Below are 12,527 nucleotides of genomic sequence, written 5' to 3' on the forward strand. Positions count from 1 at the left end.
TTTAACTGAAATAAAGCTGTGTCTTGCATATTAAATGCAGAAACAAACAAACAACAACAAAAAAAAAAGATAGTTATTTTGTTTGAAGGTTGAGGGAACTGGGCTTGTTTAGCTTGGAGAAGAGAAGGCTCCAGGAAGGACCTCGTTGTGGCCTTCCAGTACTTGAAGGGAGCTTATAAACAGGAGGGAGAACGGCTGCTTACAAGGGTGGATAGTGGTAGGACAAGGGAAAATAGTTTTAAACTGAGACAGGGGAGGTTTAAGTTAGGTATTAGGAGGAAGTTTTTCACAGAGGGTGGTGACGCACTGGAACATGTTGCCCAAGGAGGTTGTGGATGCCCCATCCCTGGAGGCATTCAAGGCCAGGCTGGATGTGGCCCTGGGCAGCCTGGTCTGGTGACTGGCAACCCTGCACATAGCAGGATGAATCATTGTGGTCCTTTTCAACCCTTGCCATTCTATGATTTGTGCTGGTCCGTACCTACTCTACCCATAAAAATGAAAATGCTTTCTGTGTCGTTCCATGCTTTAGTCCCAGTTCAAAAGGTACAGGCACTTGACCACATATGAAGGACTGTACTACTGCTGTCTGCATGCATATTTGTAGGAGTGTCAGCAGTGCTTTACGTGGAAATGAATTATGTCAAATCATTTGAGTGAATGTACCTGAAAACTGTTAACAGCCAGAACTGAACATATGACTTAACTATTATTTGATAGGTCTTATAGTCTTGAATTTGTATTTAGATATGTAACAGCTTCAGCATGCCAGATGTGAAGGTTTTGCTGCATTTGCAGGATTCCAGAAGTTCATTCTGCCTAAATCTTTATATTGAACTTGGTCTACCTGAACTTCAAAGCTGGAAAATACGAAGGTTGCTTTTATATCAGGGGCTGAGTTACTGCAGGCAGAAGAATGTGTGTTAAAACTGAAGACTGGTAAATTCCTTGCTCCTTGTGGACAAGGAAGTGCGATACAGAATGAACCTGTGATGACCCTTCCCACACACAGTTGCTGTAAGTTCTGAGACTCAATGTTTTGTGACTGAGGAAAAGTTATGATTTCCCAGTGTATAGCTTGGGAGAACCAGCGATATGGCCTAACCCAGTTTCAACATAATGTGCTGCTTTTTGGTGCCGATATGGACTATGCCCAGAGGCTCCGGTTGGTTGATGAATAAATGGCCTGTATTGGGCAACAAAGCCGTATCTTTATTAAACCGAAATTTGTTTGTACCTTGGTCCGCAAGAAATGTGAAGCCTTAGCAGGGGTCTAGTGTTCAAAACCTTTCTAGGTTTTTGAAACCATCTCTTTTCAAGCTTTCCAGATGCAGATTTGGACAAGTCTCCTGGTGATAACATACTGCTTTTAAGCACAGATGAATTGGTTTGATTAAGTGTAGAGTGCAGGGAGATGGCATGTGGTCTCAAAGCCATTCGATAGCCTAGGCACTCTCTTGGAGAAAGATGTATTTTATACAGTTATAACTGGGAGGTTAAGGCAAAACTTAATTATATGTAGTATATTATCTGTAGTAAAATATTTCCACTGGGATATTTAAGAAAGAAAATCATTATGAAAGTAGGTGTCTTACTGCTTTTTTTAAGAACTGTGGATTTCTGACAACATGCCACAAAGTGCCTGCACTGGGCAGGATCATTCTTCTCAGAGATTTTTATTTTTCTACCCTTTCCTCTTTGTTCCTGCTGCTGTAGCCATTACATGAGCGATGCAGGGAAGACGGAGAAAGGGGGGAGGAGTTCAGACTTGCTGTGCAAACACACACTGAACTATGAATCTAAACTGGCACCTCTTAGGAAAAAATCACTGATCAAGCAAGTTGCTAACAATGGCTCACTCAGAGGCTCTCTTAGTGCTGGAAAACTTTATAGCTGGCAAATTTGTTCCTTGTTCCTCCTACATAGATTCCTATAACCCATCCACAGGAGATGTCTATTGCAGGGTGCCAGACAGTGGTAAAGAAGAGGTGAGTACTATCCAACTGCACAAGGAGATGAAAATGAGAAATGCATGTTGTTAGTGGGAGAGGCTGGAAGGCAAGAGAGTAGAGAAATGACAAAGACTTTTAAGACTTAAATGAATAAGGTCTTGGTTGTGCTGTAGCATGGTGTAAAATATTACTGCTGCAGCAAACGGTGATCTTCATTAATTTTTACATTTTACAATTAGAAAGCTATAGACTGAGTTATAAACCAGTGTAAATCAAACAAGATTCAGTTCCTTCAGTAGAGCTGTTTCAGCTCACACAGGGGTGTCTTGTATGTAAATTAACAGTAACACTCAGATTGGCACTAAGTATCAACAGACTGGAGGAGAGAGAAAAGGGTTATTGACCTCTTATAGAATAAACTTAGTGCCACTATGTACAGGTAAATGTGTTCTGCCCTTTTGTCTTGATCATTTACAGTTGTTTAAAAGTATTTTGACATTCTGGCCCTTCCCTGTGAAGTGAAAAACTTCAGGCCTTTCTGTCTTTGTTATTAGCAGCTGGATATGAAATGAAGTTGGTGAGGTGGCTGCAGTGAGTATACATTACCTCATGAAGCAGTCTGTCTTCTGTATCAGTGTAATGTTTCCTAGCCCTGTGCTCTCTGGTTCTATGTCAGCGTAACGTTCATCAGGGGTGCTGCAGCTTCACTGATGCCACTTTATAAAGGACCTAGAAGTTTTCAGGTTTGGCAAGGAGAGAAGTGATTAGAAAATATTAGATGATGTCAAAGGCTTGGAAAAGATTGACGAGGGGTGTACAGTAATTGCATTTTCCAAACAATTTTTATATTGTTATTTTTTTTTAATGAAGTGCTATTGCCATGTAGCTATTTATTTGCATTTCAGTCCTGCAGACATTTCTTTGCTTCTTTCATCAGAAACCTTTGCACTGTTATTTCAATTGGGTAAATATTTGCTAAATGCTGATGACCAGGGGTTAAAGTGTAACAGGTTCAGTTTGCTAGAATACATCTGTGTAAGTTTGCTCCAGCCAGCTCTAACTATGCCTGGAAATACTTCTCTTTGATGTGCAGGTGCAAATCTTCCTGTTCATTCATTCGCAGAATCATAAAATTGAGAGAGATGTGAGAATGCCAGAACAACAAAATTAGGCTATTGGCCATGCTATAGATATGGGAGATGAGTTCAGATATGCGTGAGGAACAATGGCTTCTCTCTTTTCAGCTTTAAGGTTGTGCTGTAGATAATACTTGGGTTGTGTGGATTTGACAGCTGTATCAAAGACTGGGCTTTGCAAAGCTGGCATCCACTGGTGACTAGTGGAATGTGCTGCAGGAGAAAGTGAAGTCAAACTGCTTAGAGGTTATCTGGAGATTGCAAAACAAGCATCAAAGTCCAGGTTCAGTGAAGAGCTTGATGGCTGTTTTCTAGCAAGGCTCAACATCTTGGTAGTTTTGATTGGCTTCACTGGAAACTAAAAACACGATGGAAACAAAAGGCAGACATGTTTCTGATCCTGGAATTCAACACCAGGCCGACTCCAAGGGCCATGTCAGCCAGTTTTTGTCAAAAAATGCAGTGCAGGCTTGAGCAGATGCCCTGCTTCTCCAAAAGACAAGCTGGTGGGAGCTAATAGGACCTGGCAAAATCTCTTTAAATAAGTAAATAAATAAGCAATTGATCTCTTTTTAAAGAGTCTTGATCTTTTCCATCATCCACTGGATAAGCAGGTGCTGTGTCACTAGGGCTATTTTGTGTATTTTGGTATCAGTCTTTTATGATAGCTCTGAATTGTGTGCTCTTCTCTGAGGAAAGCAGAAGGAAGTGTTTCAGACACAAATTCATAGTTGAATTTTTGTGCATGTCTTCTTCATGGCTCAACTTGTTTTTGCTAGTTAAACTGTTTTACCCCTTGTTCCCTTTTACTACTTCTGTATTAATTCTGTATTCGGAAGACCTAAGAGCAGCCTTTCAGAATCTAAAGGGGGGCCATAAGAGAGGGAACAAACCCTTTAGCAGAGTCTGATGTGCTAAGGTTTCAAACTGAATGAGGAGAGATTTAGACAGGGTATAAGGAAAAGAATCTTTACAACAAGGTTGGTGAGACACTGGCACAGGTTGCCCAGTGAGGTGGTGGAAGCTCCATCCCTGGAGACATTCACAGTCAGGCAGGAGGGAGCTCTGAGCAACCTAATCTACTTATAGGAGTTCATTTCAGGGAAACTGGAACAAATGGCCATTAAAGGATGCTTCCAACTCAAATGATTCAATGATAATCTTGTTTGTTTTCCTCTTGCTTTTTTACTCCAGTCCACTGACACTTCATTCCTTCCTTTGCCAATTTTCTGCTTGTCCATGAAGGTGCAACCCCTTCTTCCTTCTAAACTTGCTGGAAGTTCAAAAGTACAGATGACTTGAACTATGTATCAGCCCTCTTAGAGCACAGAAGCACCAGGTGGTACAGGCAACAAAAGAAGGAACAGATGAGAAGCAGTACTACAATGGCACCTAATGACGAGAGGGTGGAAGAACAAGTTAATTAGTAGAGGTGGTTTTGCTTCATAGGGGATGAACCTTTTCAGGGTAGGTACCCAACTCCTTCAAGAAACTGCAGTGCCCCTTTCCCAGACCTGCTTTGGCCTTCCTCCATCTGCTTGGTTGTTGACCTCTGCCAAAAGGCCAGAGTCTACGTATGTGGGCTTGGCCACTGACCTGTGTGACTTCTGTAAGCTGGTTTATTTCCCACTGGCCTCCATACCATTATCACCCTGCCACTCAAGCTCTGGCCCTCATTTCAGGAGACTTTCAATTCTCCTGAGAATGTGGGGGTGGGCGGGGGAAGGAAAAAAAAAAAAAAAAAAAGAGAGAGGAAACAGGATTTCCATGTGTTTGAACTTCTGGATGCTCTTTTGTTATTTGGAGTGCTGATGAATTACTTTATGATTTTTGTAACACCCACTGTTATCTGAAGGAGCAAATTTGGAAATCAATTATGTGGGATTGATAGAAAGCAATCCTCCGTGATTGCATGGGAGCCAGCAATATGACAGCATTAGTAGAGCCTGGATTCATCTGATTTATGTTCCATCAACATTTTTCTAGTTATTGACTTGGGTACATTTCCCAAAGCTGAAGAAAGTTTTGAGCAAAAATGACGGGAAACCAACCAAGACAGCTTTCACTAAAACCCACCTTGGTGCATATGTTAGATGGTACAACCAATTGAGTTACATTAATAAACTAAGAAGCAAAAAATGGGAAATAATGCCATTAACTAAAATATAGAAAGGTGTTGGTAACCATCCTAATTCTGAGAGACTGTTGAATAGCATCCAGAGGGAACTGATTATCAATCAATAGAAGCAGGTAGTTTTCCTTCAGGTGCCTGGAGGAGAAGATTGATGGAAGAGAGATCTTTTTATTTAATTTTAATCCTTTGAAGCCTACTCTGCTTTTAGAAAAGTGCTGATATTCTGCAAGTATTCAGAAAAGTCAGGCTGAAGGACCATGCAGAAGTTATGTACATCTCAGGGAAAATGCTGGTAAAAAAGGTATGCATCAATATAAGCACATATAATGATTTTTAATGTCTCTGAGCTTTGTTACGTAGCTGCAATCCGGTAAGACTTTTTTCCTCTGAGCAACTCTTCTATAGACATATTCTCAATCCTTGCTTGAATGAACTGGGGGAGATGAGAGAGGAAATCTAAGGTTAATGGTGCATGCAGCCTACCCCTTCCAAGACCCATTATTTTCATCACTGATGTTCTTTCTGGCAAGATCAGACTGTGGACATTAGGCTGAACTGCATTTGTTCTGGAAGATTTTTGCACTTCCCCTCATGAGAAAAAAGGTTCTGCATGTGCTGGACTCATTGCATTTGCTGATGCTGATTGACTTGTCCAGCATTTCCTCCAGGCCTGGAGCATTGCCCACCCATTGAGAAGAAATGCAAGAGTTACAGTGAAATTCCATATCAAGAACAGAAACTATCAATAGCATTTCTTGAATTAAAGGATGGTGTCTTGAGACGAAGAAAATGAAGAAATCATATCTCTGAAGAGATTCAGTGGTTCCAAAAATATGATTTGAATTATTATCTCCCAAATTTGAGCAGGTCTGCTGACTTCCTTTCTGAGGTGTTTCATTAATATTTACCATTGACCTTTTGCTTTCTTTTTTAGGTGGAAGCTGCAGTCAGAGCTGCCAAAGATGCTTTCCCAATTTGGTCCTCAAAAAGCCCATTGGAAAGATCTCAGATAATGAACAGATTGGCAGACCTGATTGAACATGACCTGGAAGCATTTGCCCAAGCAGAGTCAAAGGATCAGGGTAAAAATCTAAACAGTTGATGTCAAATATAGTATCTTGATGTGTATCCGAATGGCATATGTGAGCTTTTGGTGTGGTGGTGTTTAGATAAGCTATTTTCTGCCCCTGATATCATACTCGTTTATTTGATTTTGTTTCAGGCAAAACAGTTACATTTGCTAGAACTGTGGACATTCCTCGGGCAGCGTACAACTTTCGATTCTTTGCCTCTTCCATCCTTCATCACACGACAGAGTGCACTGAGATGGAGAGCGTGGGCTGTGTGCATTACACCTCACGGATGCCTGTGGGAGTTGGTACGGTGTTTCTGGAGCATGGAAAACTGGGCAGTGCCTGCCTGAGACAACAGAGTTTTTTCCAAACCTAGCATTTATTTTTCCTGGGTCTGCTAAATCGTGAGAAATTTGATGTGAATTCACTTATGCTGCTTTTCTTTAGAAAGAAGGTTTATATGATGCCTTAAACTGTGCCTAGAATCATCTAAGAATCATTTAGTCCAATGCAGGGCCCATACAGGACCACCCAAAATCCAAACCCTATGTCTGAGAGCACTGTCCAAACACTGCTTGAACTCCAGCAGTTTGGGGCTGTGCCCACTGCCTTGGGCAGCCTGTTCTGTGCTCACTGCCCTCTGGTGAAGAACCTTTCCCTGACATCAGGCATCAATTTACCTAAGACCAAGCAGCAGCAGCTTGCAGATCAGCATTTTGGCCGAGGCACCCAGCTGCATTTTAGCCGGGAAATTGCTGAACTGTACCACTAGATGCTGCTCTTGCTTCAGATATCAAGCAGCTGTGATGAATTTACGAAGGATGGAGTCGTAAGGATACTACTATTATATAGTTAGTATAGATGGTTATGCATGAATGCTTCGAATTCAAGCTTGACTTATTAAAAAGGATAAAATTGATGTGGTTAGTGGACCTATTTAAAAGTTTTTGTGACCAATGGAGAACATGAGTACTAAAATTACTCATGGAATTTGTTCATGATCCAAAGCTCCGTTCCTACACATGATGTGTCAAACAGCAAGACATTCTGTGGCTTTTTATGAACAGTCACATCTAACAATTACAGATTTATTTTCACCATTTCCGATCAGCGCATAAAGGAAAAGTATTCCTGAGGGCGGTTACTGAAAAGAAAACCAACCAAAGAACAAGTAATTCAGCAATTTGTGGAAACAGTAGCTTTGTTGTTTCTTTTGTGGAAACAGAAAACTATGCACCATGTGCTCTGTGTGCTCTTTTTAATACTAAAATTGGGAAGAAATCTACGGACAGTATCATAAAACAAGAGTGATCAGGGCTAACTGAGGTTACTTTGGATTGCTGACACAGAAAATTACCACAGGGTAGTTGATGTGAACAGTTTTCATGGCTAGCCTTGTCTCAGTGTTCCTAGAAAACCATGAAAACATGAAAAGCATGAATAAAAGCTTCTGCTCCAAAGAAGCTGTGAAACAGTGTCCAGCAGATCAGCTTTAGCAGTGTTTGCACAGATCTTCTAATATGATCTCCATGTGAAGAAGACTTCTAGCTACAAATTTCTTGTATGGTTGTCTGGAAATACAAACTGTAGCCAGATTCCTTTCCAAAATCTGAACTGATATGTAAATGCTGGAGTACAGAGGATTGGGTTTTGTATCCCTGTAAACTCTGCTCCTGTCTTTTGCGGTTTTCCCTTGCAGCTGGTTTAATCAGTCCTTGGAATTTGCCACTTTATTTATTGACCTGGAAAATAGCTCCTGCCATTGCATGTGGAAATACAGTAGTTGCCAAGCCGAGTGAGATGACATCTGTCACAGCCTGGATGATGTGCAAACTCTTGGAGAAAGCAGGTATATCCCTGAGCGGCATTCATCAGGTGGATGAATGGAGTGGACGTGCTGCAACATTTTCATTGCAGAAATCGGAATGTTCAAAAAACTTGGGTGAGATGGTTTATTGTAAATAAATATCACACTGGAGAGTAAAAGGCTCTCCCTGTAACCTCTCTCCCAGCTCCTGCCCTCCCTGTGGGGGTTTCCCATGTCCACAATGACAGCAAAGGAATAATGAAAGTGTAAGAAAGTGAGAACCAGTTCTTGTTGCATTTGGAAAATGGGAAGATAACTGCTTCTTCCCTATTACAGAATGACAGAAAACTGGGTCACTGATGGTGGATGTTCAGCAAGCTTAACTGATCAGTAGAATTGGTTTTATGGTTTAACCCATGACCACGCTACCTAAGTTGAGGGTCAGTCCTAATCTCTAGTAATTTTTTAAGTCCAGAGACAAAACGTAGACAACTGAAGCCTATGGAGCAAGAGGAGGATGTGCTCACTTTGTGCCTCTTTTTCCATGAGGGATGCCCCATGGGGTGGTGAATGTGGTGTTTGGCACAGGCGCCAAGGCAGGAGAAGCCCTCGTCTGCCATCCTGATGTGCCCCTCATCTCCTTCACGGGAAGCACGCTCACAGCTCAGCGGATTATGGAGAAGAGCGCTCCACATTGCAAAAAGCTTTCACTGGAGCTGGGAGGCAAAAACCCTGCAATCATCTTTGATGATGCTGACCTGAGCCAGTGCATCCCAACAACCCTGCGGTCCAGCTTTGCCAACCAGGTGCCTCTCACCTCTGTACTGAGTGTTTGCAGCAGGAGGTGTGCATGTGTTAGTGTATGCATACACTGGCACCTTTGATTCCAAATCCTAATCTGACAAGGTCTGTTTCTAGGCTCTGTATTGTGAGTAAACTCCAAGTAGAAAAAAATATGAGAATATTCACATAATTCTAGGATCAGGGAAGTAAAATAAGAAAGTGCTCTTTCTATGGCTCACCATGAGATGTTAAGGAAAGAAAAAATAAGTATACTTATCCCTCTCATAATAGATATATCCTTTATTTCTCCAGGAAGCAATTGCTCCCAGCAATTAAGTGGAAAACTTGATTTGCTGAAAATTAGTTTTGGAAATTCCCTCTGAATTCTATCAGTGTTCCTGTTGCCAGCCTTAGGAGAGATTGCCAAAGCCATGAAACTGTATAAGGACAAGGGCTCAGAAAAATAGCATAGCATTTTCAGGAAGTGAAGAGAAGTATCAGTCCAAGATGGAAATCTCATTTCTCATTAGGAATGTTGGAGAAGAAGTAGAATATTATTAATGAAAACAAAACAAAACACATTAGCTTATGTTAGTGAATGACTTAGCAATGTTGTTATTACCGCATTGTCTTCTCTCTTCCTTCTGATCTGGGAAAAATTCTGCTTTGCTCTGTTGGTGAATGCTATTTCCATGCCTCAGGATGCAGGGACACAAGTGTCATCCTGGGAAGCAAGTCTTAATACAGGAGAATAGTACAATGTAATATGAATTGATTTTGTTTGTTTTGGTAGGGTGAGATCTGCCTTTGCACCTCCAGGATCTTTGTTCAGAGGGGCATATACAATGAGTTTGTGAAGAGGTTTGTAGCAGAGACTAAGAAGTGGAAGGTTGGCAATCCCTCAGATCCTACTGTCGACGTGGGAGCACTAATAAGTAAAGAGCATCTAGAAAAGGTGGTATTATTTGGAGGTTATCTGATCTTATCTTTTGTTGAGTTACAAAAGGTGTTTTTAGGTATGTATGCTGTGTTGGGTTAAGATTCAAAGCCATTATAAGGTTTTCATTAGGTGAAGTTTCTGTTGCCTGTGGCCTGGGATCACATGATTACCCTGGTAGAATCTGTATGCAGAAAATAATTTTAAAAAGCTTTTTTTCCCATTTGAAGTGGAAAAGAAAAAAAACAAAAAAAACCACCTCCAAGTGGACAGGTCTAAATCCTGAATTTATGCTGACTAATCTTACAGCTTAACAACATTTTCACTTATGTTAGTATTGCATTTGCGGAGATCATTTATTTGCCTAACGAGAAAATCAATTGAGGTAAAACTTATTTTTATATCTCTCTCAACACATGCTGCTGGCAGGAATTTGAAATGCCATGGGTGTAGGTGACAGCTGAGACAATGCACAATTATGTCTGCTTCAATGATTTTTGTGGTCTCAGACACAGTTCAGGAGGGCAGGTGTAAACAAGAAGCTGCCGGAAAACCACAAACTGAGGGAGAAAACCAAACCTCTGTCATTCTTCTTGAGGCCTCAGCAAGTTCTCCAGCCTGTTCTATTGTAGAGTGGTAGAAGCATCCACTGCTTGAGGTCTTCTTGGGCACAATAGAGGACTTCTGTGTCTAGAATATAAAGGTGTTTAAAAAAACAATGAGAAAGAAACCCAGTGCTATCTCTGTGGTATTTCAATAGGAAGAGAAACAGAACAAAGATTCTGGAACAGCTGAAGATCCAACAGCATGTCCTATTTATACAGTATGATAGCAGCAGCCGTGAGGAACAGCTTTAACTACTTACTGATGAGATTTTCTATAAGACTTCATGGCTTCATCATCCTAGTGCCATGTAAACATTCAACAAGCCTGCCCATGAGGCAGAAAAATGTTACTGATCCCTTGAAGTAATGAGCGAACCATGGCATGAAAGATCTGTCAAATGGCCCAAGCTCCTGGAAAAAGGGAGGGGTGCATTGGGACCACTTGTGATTTTACCTTGGGTCCTGTGATTTTGAGATTGATTACTGGCAAGGGTCATTAGTGAAGCCCATTGGGCTTTTACAGAAATGTATCAACAAAAGCTGGGGAATACCCTTCTGCTATTAGAAGGGAAGTAACAGCAGTGTGATGCTGTTGGAGATATTCCTGGACTACTGCGGATTAATCCAGACTTGAAATGCGGTCTCTCAGTATGTTGTCCTTTAGAAATGATATTTTGCTGCTGTTTCCCCAGGTGAGGAGCTATGTGAAGAAAGCAAAGGCTGAAGGAGCCAAAATCCTGTGTGGAGAAGGAGTAGATTCCTTGGCTCTCCCAGCTGGCAACCAGAAAGGCTACTTCATGCTGCCCACCATTATTGCTGAAATCAAAGACGAATCTTGTTGCATGCAAGAAGAGATTTTTGGTCCTGTGACATGTGTGGTAGCATTTGATACAGAAGAAGAAGTGGTCAAAAGAGCCAATGGTGTGAAATATGGCCTTGCAGCCACTGTGTGGTCCAGCAATGTGGGACGTGTTCATCGGGTGGCACGAAGGCTGCAGTCTGGCTTGGTGTGGACCAACTGCTGGCTTGTTAGAGATCTGAACCTGCCGTTTGGTGGGATGAAAGCCTCAGGTATAGGAAGGGAGGGAGCAAAGGATTCCTATGAGTTCTTTACCGAGGTCAAAACCATCACAATAAAGCACTGAAATAAATAAATTGAAAAATGTTAGGGTAAAATAAATTACTAATTTGTGTTACCTTGAATGGCTTTCTGGAATACAGACTGCTACTGGGGCCATCTTTTCCTCGGACTTTTGTCAAGAAACATCAATGACAGCTGCAAACAGACACTCCAAATGCTAATATTGAATGTAGCCTTTCATTAGATGAGATAATTGGTGTGATGTCCACAATTAACCCATCCCAAATCAGATTGCTCTGGTATCTTACCCTTGTGTATGATTTTTTTTTGGAGTACTCTGGTCTCAAAAATCTGCTTTATAGAGGAAGATTGGGGAAAAAAATGATGTACAACTGTATCTGTGGCTGGGGAATTACTGTGAGAGACAAAGATAAAAGTACACTGAGAAATTGATACAGTAATGAGAAGCAGCCCATTTCCATTATAAATAGCATGTTCCACAGACCAATCCATTTTACAGTTCATCAGTGTCAGGCAAGGACTGATGCTATAGCACACTAAATGCCTGAGGCAGTACCTTTAATCTCTTCAGTGGTATTGAACTAGGGGGTCATGAGATTCTCATGATATACAGAGGCAATAAGCATTTTAATTACAGCATGGTTTACATTATGTTGCTGAAATGTCCTGACACTTGTTCCCTAAGTGTTCTCAAATTACAGCCTTTTGTCTCTTGTAGGATTCAGTGATGATGTTTTTCACATCCTCAAACACTTACTTGTCCAGAACAGAGATTATTCTTCATTAGGAAAGGCTGGAAGTGACTTTTAAAAGAACCGTCTGTTGGAATGATAGGCTTAATGAAGCGATGTATTTTGAAGAAGCATTGATGTTTCATTTTATAACTCTGTTTAGGTGTTCTGATGACCATGTGATGGCAGTAGAACACCTGCTTTGTTTTTTAAACCCTCAGTCACACATCTTGCTAGGATATGGTTGAACCACTATATTAGCGAGTG

General features: G+C 41.2%; 1 protein-coding gene across 1 annotated transcript; it reads left to right on the top strand.

The window, feature by feature from the left end:
* Positions 1 to 1,778: 1,778 nt before the first annotated feature.
* ALDH8A1 (aldehyde dehydrogenase 8 family member A1) lies at positions 1,779 to 11,630 on the top strand. The gene is made up of 7 exons (XM_015858444.3): positions 1,779 to 1,988; positions 6,157 to 6,304; positions 6,445 to 6,600; positions 7,995 to 8,144; positions 8,652 to 8,908; positions 9,679 to 9,840; positions 11,120 to 11,630. Exons 1-7 carry the CDS (start codon positions 1,851 to 1,853, stop codon positions 11,570 to 11,572), a joined length of 1,464 nt encoding a protein of 487 aa, XP_015713930.2. The 5' UTR covers positions 1,779 to 1,850; the 3' UTR covers positions 11,573 to 11,630.
* Positions 11,631 to 12,527: the final 897 nt, after the last annotated feature.

Source organism: Coturnix japonica, chromosome 3 (genome assembly GCF_054131305.1).
Source record: "Coturnix japonica strain WE chromosome 3, WE-NBRP24, whole genome shotgun sequence".
Lineage (NCBI taxonomy): Eukaryota > Metazoa > Chordata > Aves > Galliformes > Phasianidae > Coturnix > Coturnix japonica.